The following is a 16,930-nucleotide window of genomic DNA, read 5'->3' as shown; positions in this document are numbered from 1 at the left end:
ATCACTCAGAGCAGTGATAGCGAACCTGGAAGAAGGGGACTATATGGTGTCTCTGGACATCAAGGATGCTTACCTCCATGTCCCAATTTGCCCTTCTCACCAAGGGTACCTCAGGTTTGTGGTACAGAACTGTCACTATCAGTTTCAGACGCTGCCGTTTGGATTGTCCACGGCACCCCGGGTCTTTACCAAGGTAATGGCCGAAATGATGATTCTTCTTCGAAGAAAAGGCGTCTTAATTATCCCTTACTTGGACGATCTCCTGATAAGGGCAAGGTCCAGAGAACAGTTAGAGGTCGGAGTAGCACTATCTCAAGTAGTACTACGACAGCACGGATGGATTCTAAATATTCCAAAATCGCAGCTGATTCCGACGACACGTCTGCTGTTCCTAGGGATGATTCTGGACACAGTACAGAAAAAGGTGTTTCTCCCGGAGGAGAAAGCCAGGGAGTTATCCGACCTAGTCAGGAACCTCCTAAAACCAGGCCAAGTGTCAGTGCATCAATGCACAAGGGTCCTGGGAAAAATGGTGGCTTCTTACGAAGCGATTCCATTCGGCAGATTCCACGCAAGAACTTTTCAGTGGGATCTGCTGGACAAATGGTCCGGATCGCATCTTCAAATGCATCAGCGGATAACCCTGTCTCCAAGGACAAGGGTGTCTCTCCTGTGGTGGTTGCAGAGTGCTCATCTTCTAGAGGGCCGCAGATTCGGCATTCAGGACTGGGTCCTGGTGACCACGGATGCCAGCCTGAGAGGCTGGGGAGCAGTCACACAGGGAAGAAATTTCCAGGGCTTGTGGTCAAGCATGGAAACGTCACTTCACATAAATATCCTGGAACTAAGGGCCATTTACAATGCCCTAAGTCAGGCAAGGCCTCTGCTTCAGGGTCAGCCGGTGCTGATCCAGTCGGACAACATCACGGCAGTCGCCCACGTAAACAGACAGGGCGGCACAAGAAGCAGGAGGGCAATGACGGAAGTTGCAAGGATTCTTCGCTGGGCGGAAAATCATGTGATAGCACTGTCAGCAGTGTTCATTCCGGGAGTGGACAACTGGGAAGCAGACTTCCTCAGCAGACACGATCTCCACCCGGGGGAGTGGGGACTTCACCCAGAAGTCTTCCACATGATTGTGAACCGTTGGGAAAAACCAAAGGTGGACATGATGGCGTCTCGCCTCAACAAAAAACTGGACAGATATTGCGCCAGGTCAAGGGACCCTCAGGCAATAGCTGTGGACGCTCTGGTAACACCGTGGGTGTACCAGTCAGTGTATGTGTTCCCTCCTCTGCCTCTCATACCCAAGGTACTGAGAATCATAAGAAGGAGAGGAGTAAGGACCATACTCGTGGCTCCGGATTGGCCAAGAAGGACTTGGTACCCGGAACTTCAAGAGATGCTCACGGAAGACCCGTGGCCTCTACCTCTAAGAAAGGACCTGCTCCAGCAGGGACCATGTCTGTTCCAAGACTTACCGCGGCTGCGTTTGACGGCATGGCGGTTGAACGCCGGATCCTGAAGGAAAAAGGCATTCCGGATGAAGTCATCCCTACCCTGATCAAAGCCAGGAAGGATGTAACTGTGCAACATTATCACCGTATTTGGCGTAAATATGTTGCGTGGTGTGAGGCCAGGAAGGCCCCTACAGAGGAATTTCAACTGGGTCGTTTCCTGCATTTCCTGCAAACAGGACTGTCTATGGGCCTAAAATTAGGGTCCATTAAGGTTCAAATTTCGGCCCTGTCAATATTCTTCCAAAAAGAACTAGCTTCAGTTCCTGAAGTTCAGACGTTTGTCAAGGGGGTACTGCATATACAGCCTCCTTTTGTGCCTCCAGTGGCACCTTGGGATCTCAATGTAGTTTTGGGGTTCCTAAAATCACATTGGTTTGAACCACTCACCACTGTGGACTTAAAATATCTCACATGGAAAGTGATAATGCTGTTAGCCCTGGCCTCAGCCAGGCGTGTCTCAGAATTGGCGGCTTTATCCTATAAAAGCCCTTACCTAATTTTTCATACGGACAGGGCAGAATTGAGGACTCGTCCTCAATTTCTCCCTAAGGTGGTTTCAGCATTTCACTTAAACCAGCCTATTGTGGTGCCTGCGGCTACTAGGGACTTGGAGGATTCCAAGTTGCTGGACGTAGTCAGGGCCCTGAAAATATATGTTTCCAGGACGGCTGGAGTCAGAAAATCTGACTCGCTGTTTATCCTGTATGCACCCAACAAGCTGGGTGCTCCTGCTTCTAAGCAGACTATTGCTCGTTGGATTTGTAGTACAATTCAGCTTGCACATTCTGTGGCAGGCCTGCCACAGCCAAAATCTGTAAAAGCCCATTCCACACGGAAAGTGGGCTCATCTTGGGCGGCTGCCCGAGGGGTCTCGGCTTTACAACTTTGCCGAGCAGGTACTTGGTCAGGGGCAAACACGTTTGCTAAATTCTACAAATTTGATACCCTGGCTGAGGAGGACCTGGAGTTCTCTCATTCGGTGCTGCAGAGTCATCCGCACTCTCCCGCCCGTTTGGGAGCTTTGGTATAATCCCCATGGTCCTTTCGGAGTCCCCAGCATCCACTAGGACGTCAGAGAAAATAAGAATTTACTTACCGATAATTCTATTTCTCATAGTCCGTAGTGGATGCTGGGCGCCCATCCCAAGTGCGGATTGTCTGCAATACTTGTACATAGTTATTGTTACAAAAAATCGGGTTATTATTGTTGTGAGCCATCTTTTCAGAGGCTCCTCTGTTATCATGCTGTTAACTGGGTTCAGATCACAGGTTGTACGGTGTGATTGGTGTGGCTGGTATGAGTCTTACCCGGGATTCAAAATCCTTCCTTATTGTGTACGCTCGTCCGGGCACAGTATCCTAACTGAGGCTTGGAGGAGGGTCATAGGGGGAGGAGCCAGTGCACACCAGGTAGTCTTAAAGCTTTTACTTTTGTGCCCAGTCTCCTGCGGAGCCGCTATTCCCCATGGTCCTTTCGGAGTCCCCAGCATCCACTATGGACTATGAGAAATAGAATTATCGGTAAGTAAATTCTTATTTTTATTATAATAAAAAGGTCTGATTAAGGCTACCGAAAATGGGGTACTCCTCCTGTAAAGACATGCAAGTATACTGCAGTGCTGTCCGTCCAGCACCGCCCACTTCCACCATCAAAGCGTTTGGGCCAGGTGGCTGACGAAGGGTGCTGATTCGCGTCATTGTAGCAATGCGCCTTGTTTTACAATGCAGTTATTAGCATTGAATAGCGGGGGGCAGGGCCACAATGATGCGATCATTCTGATGCCCCCCATACCCACTGCCCACTTACGCCTCCACCGCCAGACACTGAACCAGGTGTATAATATATATTGTTATAGGACGTAAATAATGATGTTCTGTGACTTACAGTACAAGACAATGCAGGGCAAGTACATGGTTCATAGGCATCGCTGCATCAAATAAATAGCAGGGCGGCAGAGACCAAGGGTAAGGGAGTATGGAGTAGATTATAGTCTAAAAGTGGCGGGTGGGCAGACAGATAGGGGTGACACAGATGAGGTAGACAGCACGGAACAGAAGGCTAGGATGAGAGAGGGCTGCATAGGATGAAGTGGGTCTTGAGAGCCGGTTGTAAGTTTTTGGAGGGAGGCAAGAGTCTGACAGGGAGAGGTAGAGAATACCAGAGGTCAGGAGCAGCACTGTGAAAGTCGTGGAGGCAGGACTGAGAGGAAGTGATTCTCACTGTCTATTTTTTTTTTCTCTGACGTCCTAGTGGATGCTGGGTACTCCGTAAGGACCATGGGGAATAGACGGGCTCCGCAGGAGACTGGGCACTCTAAAGAAAGATTTAGGTCTACCTGGTGTGCACTGGCTCCTCCCCCTATGACCCTCCTCCAAGCCTCAGTTAGATTTCTGTGCCCGGCCGAGCTGGATGCACACTAGGGGCTCTCCTGAGCTCCTAGAAAGAAAGTATAGTTTAGGTTTTTTATTTTCAGTGAGACCTGCTGGCAACAGGCTCACTGCATCGAGGGACTAAGGGGAGAAGAAGCGAACCTACCTAAGTGGTGGTAGCTTGGGCTTCTTAGGCTACTGGACACCATTAGCTCCAGAGGGATCGAACACAGGACCCGACCTCGTCGTCCGTTCCCGGAGCCGCGCCGCCGTCCCCCTTACAGAGCCAGAAGCAAGAAGGTGGTCCAGAAAATCGGCGGCTGAAGACTTCTGTCTTCTCCAAGGTAGCGCACAGCACTGCAGCTGTGCGCCATTGCTCCTCATGCACACCACACACTGCGGTCACTGATGGGTGCAGGGCGCTGGGGGGGGGGGGGGGCGCCCTGAGCAGCAATACTAACACCTTGGCTGGCAAACTGGCACCATATATAGCCCCAGGGGCTATATAGGTGCTTTTTAACCCCTGCCAGAACTTTTACATTAGCGGGAGAAAGCCCGCCGAAAAAGGGGCGGAGCCATCTCCCTCAGCACACTGGCGCCATTTTTCCCTCACAGCTTCGCTGGAAGGAAGCTCCCTGGCTCTCCCCTGCAGTCCTGCACTACAGAAAAGGGTAAAAAAGAGAGGGGGGGCACAAATTAGGCGCAGTATAACTATATTTATGCAGCTATAAAGGGAAAACACACTTCTATAGGTGATATCCCTGTGATATATAGCGCTCTGGTGTGTGCTGGCATACTCTCCCTCTGTCTCCCCAAAGGGCTTTGTGGGGTCCTGTCCTCTGTAAGAGCATTCCCTGTGTGTCTGCTGTGTGTCGGTACTGCTGTGTCGACATGTATGAGGAGGAAAATGATGTGGAGGCGGAGCAAATGCCTGTGAATGTGATGTCACCCCCTGCGGGGTCGACACCTGTGTGGCTGGACTTATGGAAGGAATTGCATGAAAGGGTCAACTCCTTACACAAAAGGTTTGACGACATAGGACAGCCGGCTACACAGCTTGTGCCTGTTCCAGCGTCTCAAATGTCATCAGGGGCTTTAAAACGCCCGCTAACTCAGGTGACAGATACAGACGTCGACACGGATACCGACTCCAGTGTCGACGATGATGAGACAAGTGTACCCTCCAATAGGTCCACCCGTTACATGATTGAGGCAATGAAAAATGTTTTACGCATTTCTGATAATACCCCAGGTACCACAAAAAAGGGTATTATGTTTGGTGAGAAAAAACTACCTGTAGTTTTTCCTGCATCTGAGGAATTAAATGAGGTGTGTGAGGAAGCGTGGACTTCCCCTGATAAGAAATTGATAATTTCAAAACGATTATTGGCAGCGTACCCTTTCCCGTTAGAGGATAGGTCACGTTGGGAAACACCCCCTAGGGTAGATAAGGCGCTGACACGCTTATCAAAGAACGTGGCACTACCGTCTCCGGATACGGCCACCCTGAAGGAACCTGCTGATAGAAAGCAGGAGGCTACCCTAAAAGCTATTTACACACACACAGGCATTATATTACGACCAGCGATTGCATCGGCATGGATGTGCAGTGCTGCAGCTGCGTGGTCAGATTCCCTGTCAGATAATATCGATACCATGGATAGGGACAATATTTTGCTGACGATTGAGCATATAAAAGATGCAGTCTTATACATGCGTGATGCAGAGAGGGATATTTGCCGGCTGGCATCAAGAATAAGCGCTATGTCCATTGTCGCCAGAAGGGGGTTATGGACTCGGCAATGGGCTGGCGATGCCGACTCAAAGCGGCACATGGAGGTTTTGCCCTATAAGGGGGTGGAACTGTTTGGGGATGGTCTTTCGGACCTCGTGTCCACAGCTACTGCTGGGAAATCGACCTTTTTGCCACAGGCTGCCCCACAGCAAATGAAAGCACCGTATTATCAGGTACAGTCCTTTCGTTCCCAGAAAAGCAAGAGGGCTAGAGGCTCATCCTTTCTGCCGAGAGGCAAAGGTAGAGGAAAAAAGCTGCAACACACAGCTAGTTCCCAAGAGCAGAAGTCCTCCCCTGCGTCCGGTAAGTCCACAGCATGACGCTGGGGCTGCTCAGGCGGACCCGGGTACGGTGGGGGCCCGTCTCAAAAATTTCAGCACACAGTGGGCTCTCTCACAGGTGGATCCCTGGGTCCTTCAAGTAGTACTTCAGGGGTACAGACTGGAATTCGAGACGTCTCCCCCCCGCCGTTTCCTAAAATCTGCCTTACCGGCAACTCCCTCTGCCAGGGAGGCAGTGTTGGTGGCTATTCAAAAACTGTATTCACAGCAAGTGATTGTCAAGGTACCCCTCTTTCAGCAAGGAAAGGGTTACTATTCCACAATGTTTGTGGTACCGAAACCGGACGGTTCGGTGAGACCCATCTTAAATTTAAAATCCTTGAACACTTATATCAAAAGGTTCAAGTTCAAGATGGAATCGCTCAGGGCGGTTATTGCGAGCCTGGAGGAGGGGGACTACATGGTCTCTCTGGACATCAAGGATGCGTACCTACATGTCCCCATTTACCCTCCTCACCAGGAGTACCTCAGATTTGTGGTACAGGACTGTCACTATCAGTTCCAGACGCTGCCGTTTGGGTTATCCACGGCACCGAGGGTCTTTACCAAGGTAATGGCCGAAATTATGATACTCCTTCGCAAGAAAGGAGTTTCAATTATCCCGTACTTGGACGATCTCCTGATAAAGGCGAGGTCCAAGGAACAGTTGATAGTAGGGGTAGCACTTGCTCGGGACGTGCTACAACAGCACGGCTGGATTCTCAATATTCCAAAGTCACAGCTGGTCCCGACGACACGTCTTCTGTTCCTGGGAATGATTCTGGACACAGACCAGAAAAGAGTGTTTCTTCCAGTGGAAAAAGCCGAGGAGTTGTCATCTCTAGTCAGAGACATCCTAAAACCGGGACAGGTGTCGGTACATCAATGCACACGAGTCCTGGTAAAGATGGTAGCTTCGTACGAGGCAATTCCATTCGGAAGGTTCCACGCAAGGACTTTCCAGTGGGACCTGTTGGACAAATGGTCCGGGTCCCATCTCCAGATAAAACAGCGGATAACCCTATCGGCAAGAACCAGGGTGTCGCTGCTGTGGTGGCTGCAGACGGCTCATCTACTAGAGGGCCGCAGATTCGGAATACAGGACTGGGTCCTGGTGACCACGGACGCCAGCCTCCGGGGCTGGGGGGCAGTCACACAGGGAAGAAATTTCCAAGGACTATGGTCAAATCAGGAGATTTCACTTCACATAAATATTCTGGAGCTAAGGGCCATTTACAATGCCCTAAGTCAAGCAAGACCCCTGCTTCAGAACCGGCCGGTGCTGATCCAGTCAGACAACATCACGGCGGTCGCCCATGTAAACAGACAGGGCGGCACAAGAAGCAGGAGGGCAATGGCAGAAGCCACAAGGATTCTCCGATGGGCAGAGAATCATGTGTTAGCACTGACAGCAGTATTCATTCCGGGAGTGGACAACTGGGAAGCAGACTTCCTCAGCAGGCACGACCTCCACCCGGGAGAATGGGGACTTCATCCAGAAGTTTTCCGAATGCTGGTCAACCGTTGGGAAAAACCACAGGTGGACATGATGGCGTCCCGCCTAAACAAAAAGCTAAAAAGGTATTGCGCCAGGTCAAGGGACTCTCAGGCGATCGCTGTGGACGCTCTAGTGACACCGTGGGTGTACCAGTCGGTTTATGTGTTTCCTCCTCTGCCCCTCATACCCAAGGTACTGAGAATAATAAGAAGGTGAGGAGTGAGAACTATTTTCGTGGCTCCGGATTGGCCAAGAAGGACTTGGTACCCGGAACTTCGAGAGATGCTTGCAGAGGACCCTTGGCCTCTGCCGCTCAGACAAGACCTGCTGCAGCAGGGACCCTGTCTGTTCCAAGACTTACCGCGGCTGCGTTTGACGGCATGGCGGTTGAACGCCGGATACTGAAGGAAAAAGGTATTCCGGAGGAAGTCATCCCTACCCTGATCAAAGCCAGGAAGGATGTCACCGCAAAGCATTATCACCGCATTTGGCAGAAATATGTTGCTTGGTGTGAGGCCAAGAAGGCCCCAACGGAGGAATTTCAACTGGGTCGTTTCTTACACTTCCTGCAAGCAGGTGTGACTTTGGGCCTCAAATTGGGGTCCATTAAGGTCCAGATCTCGGCCCTGTCGATTTTCTTCCAGAAAGAACTGGCTTCACTGCCTGAAGTTCAGACTTTTGTCAAGGGTGTCCTGCATATTCAGCCTCCTTTTGTGCCCCCAGTGGCACCTTGGGATCTCAATGTGGTCTTGGAATTTCTAAAATCACATTGGTTTGAGCCACTTAAGACTGTGGATTTAAAATATCTCACGTGGAAAGTGGTTATGTTGTTGGCTCTGGCTTCAGCCAGACGGGTGTCAGAATTGGCGGCTTTTTCCTGTAAAAGCCCCTATCTGATTTTCCATATGGATAGGGCAGAGTTGAGGACTCGTCCTCAGTTTCTCCCGAAGGTGGTGTCAGCTTTTCACTTGAAACAACCTATTGTGGTGCCTGCGGCTACCAGGGACTTGGAGGATTCCAAGTTTCTGGACGTAGTCAGGGCCCTGAAAATTTATGTTTCCAGGACGGCTGGAGTCAGGAAAACTGACTCGCTGTTTGTTCTATATGCACCCAACAAGCTGGGTGCACCTGCTTCAAAGCAGTCTATCGCACGCTGGATTTGTAGCACTATTCAGCTGGCGCATTCTACGGTGGGACTACCGCAGCCTAAAAATGTGAAAGCCCATTCCACAAGGAAGGTGGGCTCATCTTGGGCGGCTGCCCGAGGGGTCTCGGCTTTACAACTTTGCCGAGCTGCTACTTGGTCAGGGGCAAACACGTTTGCAAAATTTTATAAATTTGATACCCTGGCTGAGGAGGACCTGGAGTTCTCTCATTCGGTGCTGCAGAGTCATCCGCACTCTCCCGCCCGTTTGGGAGCTTTGGTATAATCCCCATGGTCCTTACGGAGTACCCAGCATCCACTAGGACGTCAGAGAAAATAAGATTTTACTCACCGGTAAATCTATTTCTCGTAGTCCGTAGTGGATGCTGGGCGCCCATCCCAAGTGCGGATTGTCTGCAATACTTGTAAATAGTTATTGTTACAAAAATCGGGTTGTTATTGCGAACCATCTATTCAGAGGTTCCATTGTTATCATACTGTTAACCGGGGTTCCTATCACGTGTTATATGGTGTGATTGGTGTGGCTGGTATGAGTCTTACCCGGGATTCAAAATCCTTCCTTATTGTGTCAGCTCTTCCGGGCACAGTGTCCTAACTGAGGCTTGGAGGAGGGTCATAGGGGGAGGAGCCAGTGCACACCAGGTAGATCTAAATCTTTCTTTAGAGTGCCCAGTCTCCTGCGGAGCCCGTCTATTCCCCATGGTCCTTACGGAGTACCCAGCATCCACTACGGACTACGAGAAATAGATTTACCGGTGAGTAAAATCTTATTTTTATTGCTGTGAAGTATTTTTGTGTTCTCATTGGTAGGCCCAGCGCAAGCAGCGGTGGCGGCAGATTCTCTGGGAGATGGGATACCAGAGCTCGTGCTCGGTATACTGAACTGTAAGTGCATGCTTTTTTTAGACTCCTGTATTAGTCAATCTTATAGTATACTGTAGAAATATAGCTACCTAAGATTGACGCCAGATAAGAACCACTTGTGTTAATTAGCTCCTAACACAAATTAACCCGTGTGTGTGTTTACGTGTGATAGGGGATATTGGACCTGATGCAGTAAGGATTGCAAATTCGGCTAAGTAGCAGAATTATCAATGCTTCCGATCGCATGCTGAGGGCCGCCCATTGCAGGGCAAGAACACCCAGTATGCTAGCAGCCGCCATATACCCCCCTTTTCCCTTAACCACGCTGAAATTGTGGTCGCACCGCAATTTCAGCCGTGATCGCTAAAATGATGGCAGCCTCCTGCCATCTTTTTGATTCCGGCGGCTATGTTCGTGCCGGCACCCCCCTTCCCCGTTTCTAAGCCACGTACCCGCAACACTCCGTCTCCGCCTTGGAAATGGAGCATTGCTGCCTTGTCTGCTGGCTCCCTTTCTTATCAGGGCCAGATTAAATTCTGTGTCCATGGATTAACCGTTTCGGGAATCCCTGCTGAGTGTACTAATTAAAAAATCGAACAGGAACCGGTATAAGAATGTTTTTTTTCCATTTATAATAATATAAAGCTCAGATTAAAGTTACCGAAAATCAGGTGCTGCTCCCGGCCACATACTATCCCTCAGTGTCACCCATCCAGCACCGCCCACTTCTACGAGTTAAGTGGGTGGGCCAGGTGGCTGATGAATTGTGCTGATTTGTGTCATTGTAGCCATGCCCCGCTGTTTTACAACGCCGTTATTATTGGAATTGTAGAGCGGGTGGCGGGGCCGCAATGATGCCATTATTCTGGCACACTGCCTACTTAAGCCACATCATGCCCCCTCACTCTCCCAAACTGCGCTGACCTGGCTGTCCCCCTCCCAGAGGCAGCAGCCAGAATATCAGGAAGTATGGATTAAGATTACAGGAAATTCAGATTAGACATATTGGAAAACACAGGGAAAAAATAAAACCCATTGATTCATTACTGTTCTACTGCTTTCTTTATTTTTCTCTGACGTCCTAGTGGATGCTGGGGACTCCGTAAGGACCATGGGGAATAGACGGGCTCCGCAGGAGACTGGGCACTCTAAAAGAAAGATTAGGTACTATCTGGTGTGCACTGGCTCCTCCCTCTATGCCTCTCCTCCAAACCTCAGTTAGAATCTGTGCCCGGCCAGAGCTGGATGCACCTAGTGGGCTCTCCTGAGCCTTCTAGTAAAGAAAGTAATGTTAGGTTTTTTATTTTCAGTGAGATCTGCTGCCAACAGACTCACTGCTACGTGGGACCGAGGGGAGAGAAGCAAACGTACCTGTTCACAGCTAGGTTGCGCTTCTTAGGCTACTGGATACCATTAGCTCCAGAGGGTTCGAACACAGGCAAAAGGTCCTCGGTCGTCCGTTCCCGGAGCCGCGCCGCCGTCCCCCTCACAGAGCCAGAAGATCAGAAGTTGGTGATGAAATCGGCGGCTGAAGACTCCTGTCTTCATTAAGGTAGCGCACAGCACCGCAGCTGTGCGCCATTGCTCCCACTGCACACCACACACTCCGGTCACTGTAGGGTGCAGGGCGCTGGGGGAAGGGGCGCCCTGGGCAGCAATAAGAATACCTTTGGCATAAAAAAGACACATAATACAGTCTGTGACTGTATATGTGTAAAACCCTCGCCATTTTTTAGTCAGAAACAGCGGGACAGAAGCCCGCCGCTGAGGGGGCGGGGCCTTCTTCCTCAGCACACCAGCGCCATTTCTCTACACACCTCCGCTGGAAGGACGCTCCCCAGGCTCTCCCCTGCAGTCTCCTGGCACTAAGAGGGTAAAAAAGAGAGGGGGGGCACATAAATTTAGGCAAAAGGTGTATTGATACAGCAGCTATTGGGAAAAATTCACTTCTGGTAGTGTGTATCCCTGTGTATATAGCGCTGTGGTGTGTGCTGGCATACTCTTTCTCTGTCTCCCCATAGACCTTGTGGGGTCCTGTCCTCAGTCAGAGCATTCCCTGTGTGTGTGCTGTGTGTCGGTACGTCTGTGTCGACATGTTTGATGAGGAGGGTTACGTGGAGGCGGAGCAAGTGCAGATAAATGTGGTGTCGCCCCCGTCGGTGCCGACACCTGATTGGATGGATATGTGGAAGGTCTTAAATGACAATGTAAACTCATTACATAAGAGATTTGATTATGTTGCTGCCGGGGGACAGCCGGGCTCTCAATCCGGGCCTGCCCAGGAACCTCAGAGGCCGTCAGCGTCTCAAAAACGCCCACTATCTCAGTTGGTTGACACAGATGTCGACACGGAATCCGACTCCAGCGTCGACGAGGATGAGGCACTATTACAGCCCAAAATGACTAAGGCCATCCGATACATGATTATTGCAATGAAAAATGTATTACACATTTCAGAGGCTGACCCTGTCCCTGACAAGAGGGTAAATATGTTTGGGGAGAAAAAGCAGCCAGTGACTTTTCCCCCGTCACATGAATTAAATGAGTTATGTGAAGAAGCATGGTCTTCCCCTGATAAGAAAGTGGTGATTCCCAAGAGAATACTAATGGCGTACCCTTTCCCGCCAACGGATAGGTTACGCTGGGAATCCTCCCCTAGGGTTGACAAGGCCCTGACGCGCTTATCTAAAAGAGTGGCCCTGCCGTCTCAGGATACGGCCGCCCTAAAGGAACCTGCGGATAGGAAGCAGGAAGGTATCTTGAAGTCTGTGTATACACACTCTGGTACTCTACTGAGACCGGCTATTGCTTCAGCTTGGATGTGCAGTGCTGTTGCAGCATGGACAGATACTCTGTCAGAGGGGTTGGATACCCTGGACAGGGATACCGTATTGCTAACACTTAGCCATATTAAAGACGTCATCTTATATATGCGGGATGCCCAGAGGGACATTTGCCTGCTGGGCTCTCGAATAAATGCAATGTCCATTTCTGCCAGGAGGGTCTTATGGACTCTGCAATGGACAGGGGATGCCGACTCTAAAAAACACATGGAGGTTTTGCCTTATAAGGGTGAGGAATTGTTTGGGGACGGTCTCTCGGACCTCGTATCCACAGCGACAGCTGGAAAGTCGACTTTCTTGCCACAGGTTTCCTCACAGCCTAAGAAAGCACCGTATTACTAAATGCAGTCCTTTCGTTCTCAAAAAAGCAAGAGAGTCAGAGGTGCATCCTTTCTTGCCAAAGGCAGGGGTAGAGGAAAGAAGCTGCACCATGCAGCCAGTTCTCAGGAACAAAAGTCCTCCCCTGCTTCCACTAAGTCCACCGCATGACGCTGGGGCTCCACAGGCGGAGCCAGGAGCGGTGGGGGCGCGTCTCCGAAATTTCTGCAACCAGTGGGTTCGCTCACAAGTGGATCCTTGGGCTATACAAATTGTATCTCAGGGATACAAGCTGGAATTCGAAGTGACGCCCCCTCACCGTTACCTAAAATCCGCCTTGCCAGCTTCTCCCACGGGGAGGGAGATAGTCCTGATGTCTATTCACAAGCTGTACCTCCAGCAAGTGATAATAATGGTACCCCCCCCCTTCAGCATGGAAGGGGTTACTATTCCACACTGTTTGTGGTACCGAAACCGGACGGTTCGGTAAGACCCATTCTAAATTTAAAATCCTTGAACATTTACATTGAAAAGTTCAGGTTCAAAATGGAATCGCTCAGAGCGGTCATTGCCAGCCTGGAAGAGGGGGATTTTATGGTATCTCTGGACATCAAGGATGCGAACTTGCATGTCCCCATTTATCTGCCTCACCAGGAGTACCTCAGGTTTGTGGTACAGGACTGTCATTACCAATTCCAGACGTTGCCGTTTGGTCTATCCACGGCACCGAGAGTCTTTACCAAGGTAATGGCGGAGATGATGGTACTTCTCCGGAAGCAAGGAGTTACAGTTATCCCGTACTTGGACGATCTCCTCATAAAGGCGAGGTCCAGAGAGCAGTTGTTGGTCAGCGTAGCGCACTCTCAGGAAGTGTTGCTACGGCACGGCTGGATTCTGAATATTCCAAAGTCTCAGCTGATTCCTACGACGCGTCTGCCCTTCCTGGGCATGATTCTGGACACAGAACAGAAGAAGGTATTTCTCCCGGAGGAGAAGGCTCAGGAGTTAGTGACCATGGTCAGGGATCTCCTGAAACCAAAGCAGGTGTCGGTGCACAACTGCACGCGAGTCCTGAGAAAGATGGTAGCGTCATACGAAGCCATTCCTTTCGGCCGGCTCCATGCCAGGATCTTTCAGTGGGATCTGTTGGACAAGTGGTCCGGATCGCATCTTCAGATGCATCGGCTGATCGCCCTGTCCCCGAGGGCCAGGGTGTCTCTTCTGTGGTGGCTGCAGAGTGCTCATCTTCTCGAGGGCCGCAGGACTGGGTCCTGGTGACTACGGATGCAAGCCTCCGCGGATGGGGGGCAGTCACTCAGGGAAGAAACTTCCAGGGGCTGTGGTCAAGTCAGGAGACTCGTCTGCACATAAACATACTGGAATTAAGGGCCATATACAACGCCCTGAGTCAAGCGGAGCCCCTGCTTCGAGACCAACCAGTGCTGATTCAGTCAGACAACATCACGGCAGTCGCCCATGTAAACCGACAGGGCGGCACAAGAAGCAGGGTGGCGATGGCGGAAGCCACAAGGATTCTTCGTTGGGCGGAGAATCACGTACAAGCACTGTCAGCAGTGTTCATTCCGGGAGTGGACAACTGGGAAGCAGACTTCCTCAGCAGGCACGACCTCCACTCGGTAGAGTGGGGACTTCATCAAGAAGTCTTCGAGCAGATTGCAAATCGGTGGGAACGGCCACAGGTGGACATGATGGCGTCCCGCCTAAACAAAAAGCTAAAAAAATATTGCGCCAGGTCAAGGGACCCTCAGGCGATGGCTGTGGACGCACTGGTAACTCCGTGGGTGTTCCAGTCGGTATATGTGTTTCCTCCTCTTCCTCTCATACACAAGGTACTGAGAATAGTAAGAAAAAGATGAGTGAGAACGATACTCATTGTTCCGGATTGGCCAAGAAGGACTTGGTACCCAGAACTTGAAGAGATGGTCACAGAGGACCCATGGCCTCTGCCTCTCAGACAGGACCTGTTGCAGCAGGGGCCCTGTCTGTTCCAAGACTTACCGCGGCTGCGTTTGACGGCATGGCGGTTGAACGCCGGATCCTAGCGGAAAAGGGTATACCGGATGAAGTAATTCCTACGCTGATAAGAGCTAGGAAGGATGTGACAGCAAAGCATTATCACCGCATATGGCGGAAATATGTTGCTTGGTGTGAGGCCAGGAAGGCCCCTACAGAGGACTTCCAGTTGGGTCGTTTTCTGCATTTCCTACAGTCAGGTGTGACTATGGGCCTCAAATTAGGATCCATAAAGGTTCAGATCTCGGCCCTATCCATTTTCTTTCAAAAAGAACTGGCTTCACTGCCTGAGGTTCAGACGTTTGTAAAGGGAGTGCTGCATATTCAGCCTCCTTTTGTGCCACCAGTGGCACCTTGGGATCTTAACGTTGTGTTGGATTTCCTGAAATCCCACTGGTTTGAGCCACTTAAGACCGTGGAGCTAAAATATCTCACGTGGAAAGTGGTCATGCTATTGGCCCTAGCTTCGGCTAGGCGTGTGTCAGAATTGGCGGCTTTGTCATGTAAAAGCCCCTATCTGATCTTCCTTATGGACAGGGCAGAATTGAGGACTCGTCCCCAATTTCTCCCTAAGGTGGTATCATCGTTTCATTTGAACCAACCTATTGTGGTGCCTGCGGCTACTAGGGACTTGGAGGATTCCAAGTTGCTGGACGTAGTCCGGGCTTTGAAAATGTATGTTTCCAGAACGGCGGGAGTCAGAAAGTCTGACTCGCTGTTTATTCTGTATGCAGCCAACAAGGTTGGCGCTCCTGCTTCGAAGCAGACTATTGCTCGCTGGATCTGTAGCACGATTCAGCTGGCTCACTCTGCGGCTGGATTGCCGCATCCAAAATTAGTAAAAGCCCATTCCACAAGGAAGGTGGGCTCTTCTTGGGCTGCTGCCCGAGGGGTCTCGGCTTTACAGCTTTGCCGAGCTGCTACTTGGTCGGGTTCAAACACATTTGCTAAGTTCTACAAGTTTGATACCCTGGCTGAGGAGGACCTTGAGTTTGCTCATTCGGTGCTGCAGAGTCGTCCGCACTCTCCCGCCCGTTTGGGAGCTTTGGTATAATCCCCATGGTCCTTACGGAGTCCCCAGCATCCACTAGGACGTCAGAGAAAATAAGAATTTACTCACCGGTAATTCTATTTCTCGTAGTCCGTAGTGGATGCTGGGCGCCCGTCCCAAGTGCGGACTTCTTCTGCAATACGTGTATATAGTTATTGCTTACTAAAGGGTTATTGTTATGAGCCATCTGTTGATTGAGGCTCAGTTGTTGTTCATACTGTTAACTGGGTATGGTTATCACAAGTTATACGGTGTGATTGGTGTGGCTGGTATGAGTCTTACCCTGGATTCCAAATCCTTTCCTTGTAGTGTCAGCTCTTCCGGGCACAGTTTCCCTAACTGAGGTCTGGAGGAGGGGCATAGAGGGAGGAGCCAGTGCACACCAGATAGTACCTAATCTTTCTTTTAGAGTGCCCAGTCTCCTGCGGAGCCCGTCTATTCCCCATGGTCCTTACGGAGTCCCCAGCATCCACTACGGACTACGAGAAATAGAATTACCGGTGAGTAAATTCTAATTTTTTCTTTTCTTTTCACAGGTTTGGTAGATATAAAAAATTGTGTGAGCGACATCATTGCCTTCTTCGAGAAACACCTACTTAACTTGTAACAGTATATTTGTTATAACGTGGTAATAGTTTTTGTTATGTTTTGTTATGTTATGCAAAATCATGCAAAATCATTTAAAGTGATGTGTTATAAAACTATTGTGTTACAAGTTCTTGTTATAAAGCTGTTTTGTTACGTAAAAGTACATTTCCTATCAAATTTTTTGACTACTGCGTCTCATTTTTGTATATTTTCGAAGAAGCCAACACATGTAACAGCAGTTATTCATTTTATAGTTTTATTTAAATAAGGGGAACAACAATTTTACTGTACACACACACAAGCACAGTGTTTTCCTTAACCACAAAAATAGAATAAACTAAAAAATAATAATAAAAATAAATATTGCAGATAATTAAAAAGGAAAAAAAAAAGAAAATTTTAAATTTAAAAAGCACCATAGACACCAGATTGGCTATATGGATTCGGTCTCTAGGTCGACAAGACTTAGGTCATCCACTATTGGTCGCCATGGTTTCTAGGTCGACAGGGACTCTGTCGACATGACAAAAGGTCGACATGAGTTTGTCACTTTTTTTTTTCTTC

At 49.8% G+C, this 16,930-nt stretch overlaps 1 protein-coding gene across 3 annotated transcripts in view; it reads left to right on the top strand.

Annotated features, from left to right (window-relative positions):
• Nucleotides 1-16,543, top strand: part of LOC135057475 (nucleolar RNA helicase 2-like) — a 198,162-nt gene extending 181,619 nt beyond the window's left edge. For 2 of the 3 annotated variants that reach the window (XM_063963358.1, XM_063963360.1), the window contains 2 exons: nt 9,479-9,553; nt 16,315-16,543. In XM_063963358.1, the coding sequence (XP_063819428.1) occupies nt 9,479-9,553; nt 16,315-16,385 (146 nt within the window). In that variant the 3' untranslated portion in view covers nt 16,386-16,543. The remainder of the gene's footprint in view (nt 1-9,478; nt 9,554-16,314) is intronic. The other variant, XM_063963359.1, reaches the window with a different exon arrangement.
• The last annotated feature ends 387 nt before the right edge of the window (nt 16,544-16,930 follow it).

Source organism: Pseudophryne corroboree, chromosome 3 (assembly GCF_028390025.1).
Source record: "Pseudophryne corroboree isolate aPseCor3 chromosome 3, aPseCor3.hap2, whole genome shotgun sequence".
Lineage (NCBI taxonomy): Eukaryota > Metazoa > Chordata > Amphibia > Anura > Myobatrachidae > Pseudophryne > Pseudophryne corroboree.
The sequence above is the reverse complement of the archived record's forward strand: the minus strand, read 5'-3'. Positions and strand labels throughout refer to the sequence as shown.